This window comes from Erythrolamprus reginae, chromosome 1 (genome assembly GCF_031021105.1).
Source record: "Erythrolamprus reginae isolate rEryReg1 chromosome 1, rEryReg1.hap1, whole genome shotgun sequence".
Taxonomy (NCBI): domain Eukaryota; kingdom Metazoa; phylum Chordata; class Lepidosauria; order Squamata; family Dipsadidae; genus Erythrolamprus; species Erythrolamprus reginae.
This window is the reverse complement of record NC_091950.1, coordinates 68,946,258-68,966,250: the sequence shown is the minus strand read 5'-3', so window position 1 is coordinate 68,966,250 and position 19,993 is coordinate 68,946,258. Positions and strand designations below refer to the sequence as shown.

The following is a 19,993-nucleotide window of genomic DNA, read 5'->3' as shown; positions in this document are numbered from 1 at the left end:
GTTCACCATCACTGGACTAGATTCTCCCTTCAATACTTTTTAAAATACTAAATTTTCTTAAAAGAGATTATTTCAAGTAAGTATTTAATACTTTCATTACATTATTTGGACAGATGCATCAGAAAATTTATCATACAATACGTTCTTTGCATTACGGTGTCTGCTTTCGGCATGCTGATAAAAAATGACATATTAAAAAGTAAAACAAAAGAAACTATAAATGAATATATTTTGAAATAGGTGCAGCTCCAAATCCCTTGAGCAGCTACAATGCCAAATTGTTTCCTGCTGTTTTGAAGTGTGTGCTTGTGTGTCTGCTCTTAGAAGTCAGTGTTGACTCCTGCTAACTGACAAGACCTTACTTATCTTGGCATAATATTAATAATAATAATAATAATAATAATAATAATAATAATAATAATAATAATAATTACAACAACAACAAGTGTTGGAAGGGACCTTGGAGGTCTTCTAGTCCAACCCTCTGCTTAGTCAGGAAAACCTATACTGCTTCAGACAAATGGTTATCCAACCTAACCATTTAACCAAGATATGTGCTTTACCATTGCCTACTTCCTGGACTAAGAGGGCATGACTGGACCAAGGTCATCTAGCAGACTTCTTGACTAAGGTAGGACTAGTACTCATGGTCTCCTGGTTTCTAGGCTGGTGCCATACACTCTATACTTGTGATGGAGCCATATCGGAGGACACGTGAGACTTTGCCCTGTGTCAGCTCCAGCGCGCATGCATGCCCTGGCTAGCTGACTTTTGGCCTTGGGAAAGGCCATTTCACCCTCTGGACACTTTAAGGAAGCTTCCCTAAAGCCCCTGAGGCAAAAAAAAGGCCTAACGGACAAACCGGAAGTTCAGAAAAAAGACATTTCCGGTTTTCCGCTATGGTGTTTTTTTGCACTCTGGAAGGTTCAGGGAAGCTTCCTGAAGCCCCGGAGTGCAAAAATAGCACAATGGGAAAACCTGAAGTGCACTTTCTGAACTTCCGGTTTGTCCATTGTGCTGCTTTTTTGACTTTGGGGCTTCAGGAAGCTTCCCTGAACCCTCAGGAGTTCAAAAAACAACGGCAAAATGGAAGTGCGTTTTTCTGAACTTCCAGTTTGCCTGTTTGGGCATTTTTTTCACATCCCAGGCTTCAGTGAGGCCTGAGCGCATGCACGGGGATGAGGGGGATTGTGCACATGTGTGGGACAGCGCAGGGATTGCGCATGCATGGGGTGAGGGAAGGCGTGTGGGCACGTGCATACATGCCAAACCAAAAAAGGTTTGCCATCATTGCTCTATACCAGGTATAGGCAAAGATGGCTCTTCTATGACTTGTGGACTTCAACTCCCAGAATTCCTGAGCCAATCATGCTAGCTCAGGAATTCTGGGAGTTGAAGTCCACATGTTATAGAAGAGCCAACTTTGCCTACCTCTGCTCTATACTAAACTGGTTTTGGAGTGGAAACACATAGCAGTAGCAGAAATGAATCTCCCTGTGTTACAAGAAGGCTCTTCAGGAGGGAAAAAATCAACCGAAGGGATGCCTCAGAATGAGATCAGCCCAAACAATTCCCCCATCTTTCAGAGTGCTAGGGTAAAAGAAAAAGTATATGCTGTTGCCAAATTCTCTTCATAAATCTAGGTAATAAATACAAGAGCTAGCTAATGGGGAATGGGGGGAGGAACACTTGTTTTACTGTAATCAAAAATTGGAGTAACCTGTATTATGCAGACAATCTCTCCTGCCGCTTCATCAAAACATTGGTGATTTCTCCATGCAGGCATGTCTGTTTATTATTGTATGCTCAGCCTCAGTTCAACACAGGTGGGCAGCAGGCAGGACAGGGTGGAACACAGTTCCACCGGCAGAAATGAAAATGCGTGCGCAGATCCAGTTGATTGGCGTCTGTCACTTCCTGGATCACAGGATTCGGCTTGGCTCCCCTTCCCCCCTCCTCCCCCTGGCTGCTGCTGCTACATCTGCGCTCCTTTCTTTTTCCTCTTTCCTCCTTTCCGGACTCTGACGAGCTTCCCTCTCTCCTGCCCAGCTCCCCTCCAGCCTCACGCTGGGGGACAACCCAGGAAGGAGAGCGCAGGAAACACAAAGCAAATTGTCACCCCAGCGAGCGACACTGGTAAGGTTGTAAGTCGAGGATTTAACAGTTCACTTGAACAATGATGACCGTTCAAGCCACTCCCACCTGATCACATGGCCGGCAAGCCACTCCTACCCAATCACATGACCATTAAGCCACACCCACAAAATAAGTCACACCCACAGTGTGGCAGTAAAAATTTTGGCTGCCCATTACTGCTTCAATCTCATATAGAAACCTTCCTTGGCTATGCAAACCCCATTCACAAAAATCTCGTTATACAGCACTGTTAAAAACTGGAAGGTTTTAACATAAAGTAAGAAAAGATTGTAATAAATAAATAGTTCATGAAATTTCAGCAGAAGCCGACTGCTTAGATCTCTTCTCTAAAGCAAAAACTTGGAGACTCACAGACACCAAATGAGATTAATTGATTTTACATTCTGGCTTGGATAAATAAGTTCTTGACTGAGTCTTGTCTAAGATAGTTTCTTTCATCATGCAGTACCACAGATTAAACCAGTTATTCAGCTGAACTGGAGAATAGGAAAGAAAAAAACAAAAGGAGATTTTCTTCATCGTTCAGTCCACACGGAGCAGTTCATTCAGAGTTTAACTGAGAAAGATGATCCACAAGAACAACCTTGTTCTGCCTGCGGATTGTTTACTACTTGGAACGCGCTGCGAATTAGCTCCTGGTTGAAGTCCACCATCGCTCCTTTCACAAAGCTTAAGCTGTCCAAGTCCACAATCACTCTGGCACCGCCTTTCTCAAAAACTCTGGAAAAGGAGCACAGACAATATTTGCACCAATCCAAAATACTTTAGCTGTGGTTTTAAACTCTGGTTAATGTGTAAACAAAACATTCACAGGAGGGTGGAAATCTTTTAGGATTCTTGTCCAATTACTCTAAATTTTGTTTATGGTTTGTTGTTGAATTATTTTTAATTGTTTTGAGTCATTTAGAGATACATACCAGATGCAGCTGTGGTGAGGGGGGCGTTTGCCCAGGTTCACCTGGTGCACCAGTTGCGGCCCTACCTGGACAGGGAGTCACTGCTCACAGTCACTCATGCCCTCATCACCTCGAGGTTCGACTACTGTAATGCTCTCTAAATGGGGCTACCTTTGAAAAGTGTTCGGAAACTTCAGATTGTGCAGAATGCAGCTGCGAGAGCAGTCATGGGCTTTCCAAGGTATGCCCATGTTACACCAACACTCTGCAGTCTGCATTGGTTGCCGATCAGTTTCCGGTCACAATTTAAAGTGTTGGTTATGAGCTATAAAGCCCTTCATGGCATCGGACCAGAATATCTCCAGGACCGCCTTCTGCCGCACGAATCCCAGCAACCGGTTAGGTCCCACAGAGTTGGCCTTCTCCGGGTCCCGTCGACTAAACAATGTCGTTTGGCGGGATCCAGGGGAAGAGCCTTCTCTGTGGCGGCCCCGACCCTCTGGAACCAGCTCCCCCCGGAGATTAGAACTGTCCCCACCATCCTTGACTTTCGTAAAGTTCTTAAGACCCATCTCTGCTGTCAGGCATGGGGGAACTGAGACATCTCCCCCGGGCCTATACAGTTTATACATGGTATGTTTGTGTGTATGTTTGCTTTTAATAATGGGGTTTTTAGTGTGTTTTTAAATTATTAGATTTGTTTTTACATTGTCTTTGCTGTTGTTGTGAGCCGCCCTGAGTCTACGGATCTAATCTAATTAATCTAATTAATAATAATAATAATAATAATAATAATAATAATATTTAGAAATGAATATTTTATAGTACTATACAGACTACCTGAATACAGCAGGGAAAAGAGAACTCAAAACAATTAAAATTGGGTCTCCTCCATCCAATTTTATCCACCAGTCTCACGCTATGAAGTAGAATAGGCTGAGGAAGAACAATTGGTTCAAAGTCACCCAATGATGCTCCACAATTGTATAAGGACTTGGCTCTGGTGTATCCAGGGCCAATACTTCCCCCTCCCCGTAATTAAATCTATTTTGCTATAAACCCTGGTAATGATATGTACAGTATATGCCCAATAGCAGAGAACAGTAAAATATGAACTTGAGGGCAAAGGAATTGTTATTCAACCACCAACCTTCTTTGTCCACAGTTCTACAATTCTCTCATCTGTCACATGCAGTTTAATCTATGCACTCACCTGTCATCAGAATTGACAACTGTATCCAAGGAAAATTTGTATTGGAAACCTGAACAACCACCTCCTTCTACCTGCAGCCTGAGATACTCAGACCCGTCTGCAATCTCCAACAGCCTCTGTCAATACAGGAAGGCAAACATTTGTGAACAATGTTTATTATCCGTTTGAATTAAACTATTAATGGCGTCCAAGGAATAATGAGCACATAAAACAGAATTCAAGTACAGAACGCATAGCAAACTTATGCCAATCAGACCAGCAACATATTTTTTTTGCCACATGTTCTATGTGCCTTATCTACTGTGTCTCCCAAAAAATAGGACCTATCCCCAAAATAAGACCTAGAATGCTTTTGAGCACATGTGTTAAAATAAAACCTCCCTACACATAAGATCTAGTGAAGGGGTGGCCATGGCCAACACAGGAGGCAGCCTTTCTCTTCGCAGTCATCTTATGGCTGCTTGGCCCCTGTAGACCGTGGGTCAGTTAAGTTCTCTCCCTCCAGGTGCCTGAAAATATTTCCAGCGCACTCTTACTAGTCCCAGTCCTGTCCAGGGCGCCAGGCAACCTTGCAGTTGAGGTCCCCTCTGTTCCATAGCTCACCTTGTGCCTAGGGAGCAGGCGGCAGTCACAGTTTGAAAGGGTTTCCTCTGTGCCGTCTCCCTTCTTGGCTCCACCCGCTGGCCCACTCACCACACCTGGGCCTGCCAGGCACCAAGTGGTGGGGAGGCTCCAGGACAGCCCCCTTCCAGCACTGCCCTGGCAAAGGCAAAGCTGAAGCAGGTGGGGGCCTGTGGGGTTCCTCTGATGGACTCCCCACACCCACCCTGCTCGGGGGAAGGTCCATACTTGAGATGTGAGTATAGTTTCAGTTTGACATTTCTACTCTCTACATGGGGCTACCTTTGAAAAGTGTTTGGAAACTTCAGATCGTGCAGAATGCAGCTGCGAGAGCAATCATGGGCTTCCCAAGGCATGCCCATGTTACACCAACACTCCGCAGTCTGCATTGGTTGCCGATCAATTTCCGGTCACAATTCAAAGTGTTGGTTATGACCTATAAAGCCCTTCATGGCATCGGAGCAGAATATCTCCGGGACCGCCTTCTGCCGCACGAATCCCAGCGACCGGTTAGGTCCCACAGAGTTGGCCTTCTCCGGGTACCGTCGACTAAGCAATGTCGTTTGGCGGGACCCAGGAGAAGAGCCTTCTCTGTGGCGGCCCCGACCCTCTGGAACCAGCTCCCCCCAGATATCAGAGTTGCCCCCACCCTCCTTGCCTTTCGCAAGCTCCTTAAAACCCACCTCTGTCGTCATGAGGGAATTGAAATTTCCCTTCCCCCTAGGCTTATAGAATTTATACATGGTATGCTTGTATGTATGAGTAGTTCTTTAAATTAGGGTTTTTTTAGATTGTTTTTTAATATTAGATTTGTTTACATTGTCTTTTTATATTGTTGTTAGCCGCCCCGAGTCTTCGGAGAGGGGCGGCATCCAAATCTAATAAATACAATACAAATAATATTTCATCTTCCTGCCTTTCGTGAACCTTTGGCTGCACGCAACCAAAGCAACAGAAACAGTATTGTAGAAATCTTTATTTCTCTCCCGTAAACTCCACCAGAAATGAGTCTTTGTGCCACCATCGCAGCCTCTTGTAGAAGGACTCTGCAAGGATTTTTGTGCCACTCCATGCACGAATGGCAGCACTGCTGCGAGCTTCATTATGACCTGTGGGGCTTGTTGTGTCCTTGTGCATGCGAGCAGTGGCACCACCAATGATCTGTGGGCTGTGGTTAAAGTGCCCAGCAGCCATGAAGTGACCACACTCGCTGCCCCCTACACCTCAAAATATAAGACCAAGTCCTCGGAGAGGGGCGGCATACAAATCTAATAAATTATTATTATTATTATTTCAGAGGTCAAAAGAATATAAGATCCGGTCTTATTTTCAGGGAAATAAATGAATGAAATGAAATAAATGAATGAAAGTCTCAAGGCAGAGCCAAATACTAGAATCAACTTTTTAAATCCTTTGTTGCCTTTAACTAAAATCAAACTGAACTTTGTCCTCTGCTTGATCAGTTGAATCAAATCTTTGTGGTAGTTAAAGCAATTAGGACAAAACAAACAATGTTTATATTTGTTTATTCACATATGTCAGGGGATTTTGTTTGAGAGAGCATACTGAAACAAGTGTATGGCTTCTATGTTTACCATGAAATAAACATTTATTCTTACACCAAACTAATCAACCTTGAAGGTTATACTTCCTCAAAGTATTCTTTGATTTCTGGAAGCTTAACAAGGTACCTCTTTATTCTTAAGCATGAAGTACAAGTAGTCCTTCACTTACAATCATTCATTTAGTAACCCTTCAAAGTTACATCAGCGCTGAAAAAGTGACTTACAGCCATTTTTCACCATTATGAACACTGTGGTAGCCCCATTGTCATGTGACCAGAGTACCTCCGGAACCGCCTGCTACCACACGAATCCCAGCGACCGATAAGGTCCCACAGAGTTGGCCTTCTCCGGGTCCCATCGACTAAACAATGTCGTTTGGCGGGCCCCAGGGGAAGAGCCTTCTCTGTGGCGGCCCCGGCCCTCTGGAATCAACTCCCCCCGGAGATTAGAACTGCCCCCACCCTCCTTGTCTTTCATAAATTACTCAAGACCCATGTATACTGCCAGGCATGGGGGAGTTGAGACACTTTTCGCCCAAGCTTTTTTATATTTATGTTTGGATATGCATGTGTTGTTTGCTTTTTAAATATGATAGGGTTTTTATGTGCTTTTTAATATTAGATTTGTTTTCGCTAGAATATTGTTTTTATTGTTGTTGTGAGCCGCCCCGAGTCTTCGGAGAGGGGCGGCATACAAATCTAATAAATTGAATTGAATTGAATTGAATTGACTAAAATTCGGATGGTTGCAGCTGACTCATATATAGGAGGGTTAGTGTTCCAGGTTTATGGGACCACATTTTCCGACCTTCTGACAGGCAAAGTCAATGGGGAAGTCAGAGTCACTTAAAAACCATCATAGTGATAACTTAACAACTGATAGGTAACAAAGGTCATAAAATGGGACAAAACTCATTTAACTATCTTGCTTAGCAGCATAAATTTTGGGCTCCTTGGTCATAAGTCAAGAACTACCTGCATTATATTTAACTTCCTTTTTCTTAGCCTCTGTTTTGAAACTTGGGTCCTTAACAGATTGAAATTAAATAATTAAATAACTACAAACTGCAGTCACCCCACTAATACATAACCACACTACAGTTTCATATAATTATATACACAGTTTATATTGTGGCTATATGCTGCAGAGGCATTCCATTCAGTATCCGAAGCGGTAAGAACACTCTGGATGTGACTTGGGAATATATCTTCTGGCTAGCCTTTAGGGATTGATGTCTATGATGGGGTGGGAGGGGGCATGGTGGGAGGGGACATGCAGCTCAGGAAAAGAAATATTCCTAATAACCTAAATACATTACTTTCCTGAGCTTCTGTTGTCTCAGAATATTACCCATTAAGACCAATAGGACCAATGCCTCTGCAAAAATCCAAATAATCCTTGCTGTTTGCAAATGTAAATATTGCATACTTCTAGTTTGTATCCTTTAAACTGAATCAAACATACATTTATGCCTCTATTTATCTATGAAAGAAATATAGATTCATAAAATGATGCATTATGTGGGCACAACAATCAGCAGTGTGTACTGTACTCCTGGAGGCATCCAACAGCTAATAATAATAATAATAATAATAATAATAATAATAATAATAAGAATGAATGAATGAATGAATGAATGAATGAATGAATGAATGAATGAATGAATGAATGAATGAATGAATGATAGTTCCAGCACAGGATCCACTGTAACTTGTGTCGTAAATACCATTTACCAGTGGCAAAGAACCAGTGAAAGTGGTCCCAGTGGTACTTGGCACGCTGGGCACAGTACCAAAGGATCTCAGCGGACATTTGAAAACCATCGGAATTGACAAAATCTCCATCTGTCAATTGCAAAAGGCCACTTTACTGGGATCGGCAAACATGATTCGCCGCTACATCACGAAGTCCTAGGTGCTTGGGAAGCGCCCGACTGGTGATGAAATACGAAATCCAGCAGTGATCTCGTTTTCTGTGTTGTACTGACATAATAATAATAATAATAATAATAATAATAATAATAATAATAATAATAATAATAATTATTATTATTATTATTATTATTATTATTATTATTACTATTACTATTATTATTATTATTATTATTATTTTATTAGATTTGTATGCCGCCCCTCTCCGAGGACTCTGTAGCACAGTGGTTAGAGTGCAGTACTACAAGCTAGTTCTGCTGATCACCAGCTGCCAGCACTTTGGCAGATCGAATCTCAGTAGGCTCAAGGTTGACTTAGCCTTCCATCCTTCCAAGGTCGATAAAATGAGGACTCAGATTGTTGGAGGCAATATGCTTACTCTCTGTAAACTGCTTAGAGAGGGCTGTAAAGCACTGTGAAGCAGTACATGAGTTGAAATGCTATTGCTATTGCTACATAGGTCTGTCGAGGGAGCTCCAGGGAATCATACCTTCACGCAGCTCTCACTGAGATAGATCTGCCCATTACTAGAGTAAGTCTGGGTTTCGCCAGAGGCAGAGGATGCTATCCACTGTCTTCTTATCCTTGACATACAAACTCTGTTTTCCATGGCACAGAATGGACTTCTCGTTAGCTGCCAGATAGCGGGAGAACAGCTACATGGAAAAGATAAGAATGGAATGTCCTTGTTAGATCAAAAAATAAAAAACCAGACTGATAATACAAAAATTGATGACAGTACAAAAGCCATGATGAAAGGAGATAAGGCAAATATAAACAAGAAGATCAAAAGCCCAGGGTCAGCCAGCAAGCAGAGATTGGAACTGCGAGAACTATGACCTAAGTACTAAAGCTTAGACTCTTAAAAAGCTTCTGTGACACCATTTTGATGCATAGTTGATAGAAACCCGATTCACATTTATTGTGATGCAAACCTCAACCTTTTATATTTGCATCCTTTGCTTAGATTTTGAATTAGCATTTATTGTAATGTAAAATACAAATGAAAAATAAAGATCAGAAAGAGTGCAAGGGGGAAAAAAGAAAGAAAAAGAAAACCAATAAATTTCCAACTCTTTTCAGTGCAGTAGAATACAAAATTTTCTATTTACTTGAATCGTAACATGCAAGTGTCATTTCCACTGTTCTGATGCAAAATAAATTCCTTCCTTGGATGATATAACAAATACTGTTGTATGCCTTTGTGTGTGAAAAAGAAAGTGGGGAAGAAAGCTAATGACATGAATATTATTATTATTATTATTATTATTATTATTATTATTATTATTATTATTTAGATTTGTATGCCGCCCCTTTCCGAGGACTCGGAGAGGCTCACAACCAGAAAAAACAGTACAAATCCAATATTTAAAAACAGTTTAAAACCCTTAACATAAAAATAATCATATATCTCATGGAAACCACACATAAAGTGGAAACAGCCCAGGGGAATCAATTTCCCCATGCCTGACGGCAGAGGTGGGTTTTGAGGAGTTTGCAAAAGGCAAGGAGGGTGGGGGCAGTCCTAATCTCCGGGGGGAGTTGATTCCAGAGGGTCAGGACCGTCACAGAGAAGGCCCTTCCCCTGGGTCCCGCCAGACGACATTATTTCATCGATGGGACCTGGGGAAGGCCAACTCTGTGGGACCTAATCGGTCACTGGGATTTGTGCGGCAGAATATTATTATTATTTATTAGATTTGTATGCCACCCCTCTCCGTAGACTCGGGGCGGCTTACAGCAATGATAAAAACAATATATAATAACAAATCTAATAGTTAGAATCTAAAATAACAATAATACATTTAAAAAGGTCTAAAAAACAAGAAACCCCAATATATAAAAATATACATACAGTCATCATACACAAAAAACTACATAGGCAGGGGGAGATGTTTAAGTTCCCCCACGCTTGACGACAGAGGTGGGTTTTAAGGAGTTTATGAAAGGCAAGGAGGGTGGGGGCAGTTCTAATCGCTGGAGGGAGCTGATTCCAGAGGGTCGGAGCCACCACAGAGAAGGCTCTTCCCCTGGGTCCCTCCAAACGACATTGTTTAGTTGACGGGACCTGGAGGAGACCAACTCTGTGGGACCTAACCGATCGCTGGGATTTGTGCGGCAGAAGGTGGTCTCGTAGAATAGCCATCTATTTAATAGGAAAGGGAAAAAGAATTGAGGCAAGGATTTTTCCAGTTTGTGTCAAAGAAAAAAATAACTGTACTCTGAATACATTTTTAAAGTCTAAACTGCTATGTTCAATGATATGATGTTCAAGCAGTAGTTAAACATCACCAGGTTTGGAAATAACTCATCTAACAGCTATGTATGAGGGTTATCCGGAAAAGTAAGGTTACAAGGCACGTATCTCTCGCAGGGAATATTCACAGGGGAAGTTGGTATTACTATCATGTAGCAGGAAGCCAGCAGAAGAGAACGAGCGGTGCCAGTGGTCAGTAGATCATTGATTGGCGTTGTGGTGAAGGTTAGAGGTGAGCGTCCTCATTCCGTTTCCCTCCAAGTGCAAAGTGCACCCTGTAATACGCTACCTGAATGCTAAGGGCGTGAACGCTGCTATGCCCAAAATGCTTACTGAATTGCCTACTTACATTTTGGGTGCCCCAAATGCTTACTGAAGCACACAAAATCAACAGAGTCTGTGAAGCCCAGGAATTTCTTGACCGTTTCAAGATTGAAAACGAGGCTTTTCTCAACTGTATAGTAACCTCCCTAGGTACGCCCATGTCTCGTCAACACTCCATGGCTTGCATTGGCTGCCGGTCAGTTTCCGGTCACAATTCAAAGTGTTGGTATAAAGCTCTACATGGCATAGGACAAGAATACCTATGCCTTCTGCCGCACGAATCCCAGGGGCCGATTAGGTTCCACAGAATCAGCCTTCTCCAGGTCCCGTCGACAAAACAATGTCGTCTGGCAGGACCTAGGGGAAGAGCCTTCTTTGTGGTGATCCCGGCCCTCTGGAATCAACTCCCCCCTGAGAGTCAAATTGCCTCCACCCTCCTTGCCTCCTGTAAGATGTTGAAGACCCTTCTATACCGCCAAGCATGGGGGGATTGATTTCTCCCCTTACCTTTCCTGACTTAACATATGAGATTGGTATGATTGTTTTAGAATTGTTAGTTTTTTACAATAATGGGGTTTTAAATACAGTTTATATTGGATTTGTATTTTATTGTATCTCTTGTTGTTGTGAGCCGCTGCGAGTCCTCAGAGAGGGGTGGCATACAAATCTAGTAAATAAATAAATAAATAAAATAAACAGGAGATGAAATTTGGGCTTATCACCATATTCCAGAGAGCAAATGTCAATCAATGCAGTGGCTCCATACCCATTCTCCTTCAGCCAAAAAATTCAAAATTCAGCAATCGGCAAGAAAAATCTTGGACACACATTGCAGCAGCATTCATGCCCTTAGCATTCATGCCGCCCCGATCTACAGAGAGGGGTGGCATACAAATCTAATAAAATAATAATAATAATTCCAGGTAGCATAATAGTGTGCACTTCACACTTGGAGGAAAACAGAATGAGGACGCTCATCTCTAACCTCCACCACAATGCCAGTCGATGAACTACTGACTGCTGGCACTGTTCGTTCTCTTCCGCTGGCTTCCTGCTAATACCAACTTCCCCCATGAACATTCCCCGCGAGAGCTACATGCCTTGTAACCTTACTTTCCGGATAACCCTTGTGTATCCCGGAGTGAATTCATTTTATGCATTTCCTTCTGTGTTCTTCTTCCTATATTTATTCCACGAAGAAGATAGTTTTAAAATTAAGTATTGGTATACTTATTTGGTTTGTAGGTAAACTTGGGGAACATCATGGCTATCTTATTTTTCAACAGCTATAAAAATTATTGTAGCAATATCTGCGACAGGAGGATAAGATGTTGCCTATAATAATTTCACCACAATTTTAATAGTTTTCCTAAAATAAAGTAGATGCCTATGAACATCACAGAGAGAATGGTATACTGTTAATTGAAATGAGCAGTGATATTTTTTAATCTGTTCTTTCCCACTGGACAATCTCAGATACATCAAAAACCAAACAACTACCTACAGTAATTTATTTTATAGGCAGTCCAAACTGACTTACCACAGTTGTTCAGTGATTGTTCAACATTACTGAAAATGTGACTTATGACGATTTTCCATAGTTACAACTTGGGCAGTATCCGATGATCATCTGATCAAAACGCAGATGCTTGACAACTAGTTCACACTTAAAACCAGTGTCCCAATGTCATGTGATCACTGTTTATAACCTTCGGACTAGCAAAAGTCTCACTTAACAACAGAGCTATTGGACTTAATTGTGGTCATAAAGCAAAGACTAGCTATATTGTGCTGCTGTCATTTTCCATATGACTTGAACTTTGCTACTTTAGTCTCAATACCATCTTTAGACAATGAAACCTACAGTATAGTGCAAAAGAATAGTACAAAAGAATGCTGGGTTTCACCTGCTGCGTTTCTATTTCTTTAAAATTCTTTTTGTGGTTCCTTGCACTATTTAATGCTTTGAAACATCACCTTTTTGTGGGAATGTATTATTTCAGCTCAGTGTACAGATAGTCTTCAACTGAAGACCACAATAGAGCCCAAAATTTCTGTTGCTTAAGCGAAACATTTGTTAAATCAATTTTCTTCTACTTTATTACTTTTCTTGCCAGTTGTTAAGTGAATCATTGCAGTTGTTAAGGGAGTAATATGGTTATTAAGCAAATTGGGCTTCCCGTTGACTTTAATTGTAAGAAGGTCCCAAAAGGTGATCACATGACTTTGGGACACTGTAACAGTCATAAATATGACACATTTGCCAAGCATCTGAATGTTGATCACATGAGCATGAAGACAATGGTTGTGTGAAAAAACAGCCATAAGTCACGTTTATCAGTGCTGTTGTAACTGAATTGTCACTAAATTATTGCAAGTCAAGGAATATACTATAGCCTTCCTGTGAGTCAGTCCTTTCAGCCATAGATTTAAAATTTCCAGTGTATTTCTGTAATGCATTAACATGAGATCAATGTAAATACGATGATGTATTTAAATGTAATATACCGTAAATACAATGATTTATTGTGATTTTTTGGATTTTTTTAATTTGAAAAACTAATAAAATGTTTTTTTAATTCTAGTGTACTTTGTCTAGTTGAAATTAAAAGCACAAGAATTCATTTTATTTTAAAAACCAACAAGCAAGCATACAAACAGACCTGAAACAAAATTTTATATAGCCAGGAAAAAATGAAACATTGTACTGAAGGTACAATTCTATGAATGACACTATTGTTATTTTTTTTTAAATCTGCAAAATAAGAAAGGGCTGACAACTTTGCATTTGGTTATGAGTATGTTAACCTAACAAATGGCTAAACTTTTCAAAGTATTGAATTAGTATTATATAAAATAAAACATTAACTATAATTGGCTTAATATTTTTTTTGTCTAAAGTTACAGGAGAATTTTTTAAATATATCTTTGTGATCTTATTGCATCAACATTTTCCCCCACTTTAATAAATAGAGTAGTGATGTAAAGACTGGGAACGCTATTAAAACACTACTTAATTCAATTTTATACACAGCAGAACATATACACATCGTACTATAAAACCGTGGGTCTTCAAGAAGATACAACTAAAAAGCTCAAGCTTTATGGATTTTACATCTATTAATTTCTATCTAATAGTAACTTTAGTAACCAGAGTTATTTCAATATGCCCGAGATCCCCTCGCCCCTAGGGTACTCTTTTAAAATGAAAAGCCAGACCAATGGGGTTCACAAGCAAGGGACAAAATTGCCCCCACACACATCCCACCTGTTCTGCCTGAAAGAGCTCAGCGCCCTAAAACTACTGAGCGCTGCTAGTGCCGCCATCTTCAATCTTCTTTCTCCTGCGTCGCTATTGGTGCAAGCTAACGCCAAGCTTCGTCACGTCAAACGCCAATTGGTCCGCGGAGCTGAAGAGGCGGCTTCGCTAGGGTCAGGGAGGAAATCGTAGGTGAAGTCACGTGGCCAGAAATGAAGGCAAGGACAGTAGGGCGGAAGTAATGGGTAAATGTGTCCCCTTTCTGCTGGTTGCTAAGACATTAGCGCCTTAGCGTCTGTTTCTTTCCGTCCGGCGTTAAGTCGCTGATTCAGTGGATGTGTTTTGCTGTTGCTTGCTTTTCCCCTTTAAAAAATCGTGCAATTGCTTAAAAAGCAATTTAAAACTATTCAGAATATGTTTCTATTAAACATTTCTATAAAGATTTTTGCTAATTTTCTTCCTTTTTCTTTTTTTAGGATTAATGGCAGTCTGCAAATGACTATTGCAGCAATACGAATAAATACATAATAGTTCTCAATTGGGATCACTCCTAAAATAGTGTAATAATATAGCCTGATATTGTGCATCTTTACTCTGAAGTAGGATTAATGGGAGTTATTTTTGAAAGGACATATAGGCTCACAGCCTAATATTTCTTAACCAAGTAAGGATAAGTGTGTGTTTGTGCCCGTGTGTAGTAACCTTTTATGCAAATCTTATACAGCTTTTCTGGTTTCCCTGTTTCCAACAACATGAATGTTGAATGCCTTTATCTTCAAATCAATTTTTGACTCCTGTCACCTGCCTGTGTTAAAGCCAGAGTGTTAGAAAGAAGGCAGGAGGCAGTTTGCATAAAATATAGCTGTTTATTCTAGAACCTGGTTAAAACAACAATGGAACTAAGGCTGACAACTTCCTTATTTATGGGGAAAGCTGCAGAGACCAATAAACTATCCAAGTCTTCCAAATGCTGGCTGATTAAGTTCAGCCAATCAGGCAGCAGCCAGGGCAGTTAAACCAGGATTCAACCGTCTTGGCAAATCCCTGCAGTTTTTCTTGGCAAGATTTTTGAGAAATGGTTCGGCACTACCTCCTTCCTAGGAGTGAGAGAAAGATCTTAACTCAGAATTGACTTTCTAGCTTCCTGCATAAGGCAGGACTGGAATTCATGGCTCCTGGTTTCTAGATTGATGCTTAATACTAAACTATATGAAACTGGCTCTCACTGTATACAGTAGCCCACTTTTAAAACAGGAACATTCTAATCCTACTTTAAGAAACATGCTGATCTTGGAGGAGAACCTCATATCCTTGGATTCAGGGAAATGCTCAAAATGATCTTGACCACTGGTGTTAGAATAGCTTATAGGGCAGTGGTTTTCAACCTTTCTAATGCTGTGACCTCTTAATACAGCTCCTCATGTTGTGGTGACACCCAACCATAAGTCTAGCGCCAATTCTCCCAACAGAGCTTTAAGCTGATTGGCAGGAAGGTCAGAGGAACACCCCCACTGTAAACACCTGATTGGTCGGATTGTAAAAATATGTTCCAAGGCGTCAGAATAGAAGCTTTAGTTCCTAATACCATAGGAAATTTGTCTTTTCACAAATTTGTCTTTTCACATGGTCTTAGGCAACCCCTGTGAAACAATTATTCGACCCCAAAGGGGTCCCGACCCCCAGGTTGAGAACTACTGTTATAGGGCATATTATTTGTTTTCTTAATTATTTACTGATATTATAGTGAACATAGGAATTTCAATTACTATTTTTAATTATTTATATATTCCATTACTGTTTTGCCCATGTACACTGCCCAGAATTAAATCTGCCAATGAACTTGCCATAATAAATCATAAATGGATAAGCACAATATGCTGGGTTATTTATTAGATTTGTATTTATTTATTTATTTATTATTTATTAGATTTGTATGCCGCCCCGAGTCTACGGAGAGGGGCGGCATACAAATCTAATAAATAATAATAATAATAATAATAATAATAATAATAATAATAATAATAATGTGATTGATTCAATATTTTAGCAAACCTAGTCAGTATCACTCATTTATAAGATAATAAATAGTTGCTTGGGCACGTTGTCAGTAATTACTAATTTATAAGATAATAAATAGTTGCTTGGGCATGTAGGTTAATTCAGTCATTTGTGAATAAGTTGACTATAGATTAATTTCTGGTACAAATTCATCCAGTTATGAGAAAAACTTTGTCCCAAATTCATCCTTGGCAACTGCACCTTAATTTTGTTCTTTCTTAATTTCTTAATTTCGTAATTTCTTAAGCTTAGTAAAAGCTTTCTAGGTGAAAGGGATATGCTGAACATGCAAAGAGAAAGTAACTTTAACAATATGCTGTTTCTTGCTGATTTGACAAGGTCAAAAAATGAAGGGATTTTTTGAATGACCCTCGAGTTATCTGGTTATCATATTTGTGGAAAAGACAGAACAAGACGCTCATGTTTGTCCAAACAAAGAAGAATTTCTAACCTTGTGAATTAAGCTAAAGGTTTTCAGAAGCTAAACACTGGCAGCAACATCCAAATGACTGACTTAGGACAACCAATGCATTTTAATGGAGCCAGTGTGTAGGCCAAATCCACTGAAAGGAGTTTCAAAAGAAACAATTCTGCAATCAAACCACTCCTTACACACGCTAGCATCACTAGTAATTCCAGCCATGCAACTTCATTCAATGAGTTGCCTTTAGTTGCAGCACAACAGACAATATTGATGTGCCTTTTTTACCAGAAAATTTTCTTCAAGTATCAATTTAACCTTATACAGGCAGTCCTGGATTTATGACCAAAAATGAGCCCCAAATTCCTGTTGTTCAGTGAGACATTTGTTAAATGAATTTTCCCCCATTTTATGGCTTTTCTCTATTGTGGTCTTAGGTCAAAGACTTCATGTACACTGAGCTATAATAATACTTCCTGATGAAGATGATGTTTTGAAACATCAAATAGTGTAGCAAAAAAAAAGCACAATTTTTTAAAAGAAAAATAGAAACACAGGAGGTAAAACACAACATTCTTTGATACTATGAATCTTATAGGTTTCACTGTCTAAAGATTGTATTGAGGTTAAGAGTAGCAAAGTTCAAGTTATATGGAAAATGACAGCAGCATACCCCAGGTAGTCCTCGACTTACGGCCATAATTAAGCCCAAAATGTATGTTAAGTGAGATATTTGTTAAGTGAGTTTTGCCCCATTTTATGACTTTTCTCGCCCCAATTGTTAAACGAATCACTGCAGTTGTTAAGTAACTTGGTTATAGCAATATAGCACTTAGACTTGCAGTATATACCGCTTCACAGTGCTTTTACAGCCCTCTCTAAGTGGTTTACAGAATCAGTATATTGCCCCCAACAATCTGGGTCCCCATTTTACCCACCACAGAAGGATGGAAGGTTGAGTCAACCTTTGTGATAGCTGTCATACTTGATAGCTTTAAGGCAGGATTCGACAGATTCATGGATACCAAGTGTATCGGTGGTTATTGAAACAGATGTCCATGTGCCACCTCTATGTTGGTTGAGGCAGGCAGGATTCCCTTGAGTACCATTTGTTGGGGGTCAGGGGAAAGGGAGTGTTTTGCCTTCTCTTTCTGCTCAAGATACTCATGGACAGTTGGTGGGCCACTGTGTGACACAGAATGCTGGACTCGATGGGCTTTGGCTTGATTCAGCAGGGCTCTTATGTTCTTATGAGCCAGTGGTGAGATTTGAACTGCTGAACTACAGCTCGCAGTTAGCTGAAGCAGCCTGCAGTGCTGCACTCTAATCACTGCACTGCCCCAGCTCTTTCAGTGAGCCTGGTTGTTCAGTGAATCTGGCTTCCCAGATTCAGAAGGTTGCAAACGGTGATCACATGACCTTGGGACAAAACAACGGTCTTACGTATGAACCAGTTGCCAAGCGTCTGGATTTTGATCACATATGGGGATGCTGGAAAGGTATCATTGTGAAAAAGTCACATTTTTAGTCCTGTTGTAACTTTGAATGGTCACAAAACAAACTGTTGTTAGTCAAGGACTATCTAATTTACAGCAGTCCCTAGAAAGAAATGGAGTTGAATCTATGGGAGCAACAATAACAAGAAATTCTGATGGCTTTTCTGAAATGATGCATTTAAACAACAATATTCTTCCTACTTGATACCACAGGTTGTCTGACCAGCAACACATTTCTTCTTTTATCCTTAACACCAATACATTTGATACAGACTTCCTGTTCTGATGAACTTGGGAGTTTCTGGGAAATCCAGGGAAAAGGGGATTTTAATATTCAAATAAAAGGGCACAATACAGCTGTATTGCATCAGTTTTGGAATGTCTTAGTGAAGGTTCATGCACTGTGCTTTTATTTTGGAATAGCGTAACTTAAGTGTCATGCCTCTCTGAACAAAATATTCCTTCAGAAAACAAATAAAGCAAAATCTGCCAATTCTCTTTGCTTCACCAGTTAACCCAATTGCTGCACAGTCACGTACAGTCGCAGTCTATTTAAACAGGTAGTCCTGGAGTTACGACCACAACTGAGCCCAAAATTTATGTGGCTAAGTGAAATGTTTAAGTGAGTTTGTCCCGTCATACGACTTTTCTTGCCACAGTTGTTAAATGAATCATTGGCAATTTGTTAAGTAAGATGGGTTGTTAAGTGAATCTGGATTTCCCCATTGACTTTGCATCTCAGGATGCCAAAAGGGGATTGCATGACCCATGGGGCACTGCAACCGTCATAAAAATGAACTAGTTTCCAAGCATCTGAATTTTGATCACACGATCATGGTGACACACTGCAAGGGTTGAAAGTGTGAAAAACAATAATAAGTCACTATTTTCAGTGCGGGGTTAACTTTGAATATTCGCTAAAGGAACCGTTGTAAATCGAGGACCACCTGTTCTTTGCACAGCCACTGAGCAGGATATTTGTAGGACATAGTAATGCACAAAATTATATGCTCCTTTGGAAACTCCAACAGTTTATGATCCTTGATGGCGCAGTGGTTAGAGTGCAGTCCTGCAAGCTGCTTCTGCTTACCAGTTCAAATCTCACCAGGCTCAAGGTTGACTCAGCCTTCCATTTTTAAATTTATTTTTTATTTATGTATATATACAGTATTTGTCAAACAATTATAGGATGGTATTTTGTATAAACATTAGAAAAGTAATGATAAAAAGTAATGATAAAAGACAATAGGACAGTAGGACAGGGACAGTATGCACAATAGAATGCTTCTGCACATCCCTTACAGACCTCTTAGAAAGGGGGAGAGGTCAATTGCAGATAATTTAAGGTTAAAGGTTTTGGGTTTAGGAGTAGAAACCACAGAGTCAGGTAGTTCAATCCAAGCGTTGATTACTCTATTGTTGAAGTCGTATTTTTTGCAGTCTAGTTTAGAGAGATTGACATTTAGTTTAAATCTATTACGTGCTCATGTGTTGTTGCAGTTGCAGGTGAAGTAGTCACTAACAAGAAGGACGTTTTGGTGTAGGATTTTTTGAATTATAGTTATTATTATTTATTTATTAGATTTGTATGCCGCCCCTCTCCGAAGACTCAGAGCGGCTCACAACACAAAACACAGTACAAATCCAATAATTAAAAACAGTTTAAAACCCTTAATATAAAAAACAGTCATACATCCCAGACAAACCATGCATAAAACAGAATAGCCCGGGAATCAATTTCCCCATGTCTGTTTGCGAAAGGCAAGGAGTGTGGGGGCAATCCTGATCTCCAGGG

The 19,993-nt window shown here is 40.3% G+C and overlaps 1 protein-coding gene across 1 annotated transcript; it reads right to left on the bottom strand.

Moving 5' to 3' along the window:
* Positions 1–1,777: 1,777 nt before the first annotated feature.
* Positions 1,778–14,336, bottom strand: ISCA2 (iron-sulfur cluster assembly 2). Its single transcript, XM_070733959.1, has 4 exons — positions 14,233–14,336; positions 8,874–9,039; positions 4,267–4,382; positions 1,778–2,877 (listed from the first exon to the last, which is right to left on the bottom strand). The coding sequence occupies exons 1-4, from the start codon at positions 14,289–14,291 to the stop codon at positions 2,703–2,705; spliced, it is 516 nt and encodes a 171-aa protein (XP_070590060.1). The 5' UTR covers positions 14,292–14,336; the 3' UTR covers positions 1,778–2,702.
* Between the last annotated feature and the right edge of the window lie 5,657 nt (positions 14,337–19,993).

What these genes read in the sequence shown, in the direction of transcription:
- ISCA2 (XM_070733959.1), bottom strand. Translation starts at nt 14,291, where the DNA reads ATGGCGGCACTAGCAGCGCTCAGTAGTTTTAGGGCGCTGAGCTCTTTC. An exon ending in TCAGTGAGAGCTGCGTGAAG is followed by an intron (nt 4,383 to 8,873) that starts GTATGATTCCCT and finishes CTGTATTGACAG; the next exon opens with AGGCTGTTGGAGATTGCAGA. An exon ending in GTTGTCAATTCTGATGACAG is followed by an intron (nt 2,878 to 4,266) that starts GTGAGTGCATAG and finishes CTCCTTTTCCAG; the next exon opens with AGTTTTTGAGAAAGGCGGTG.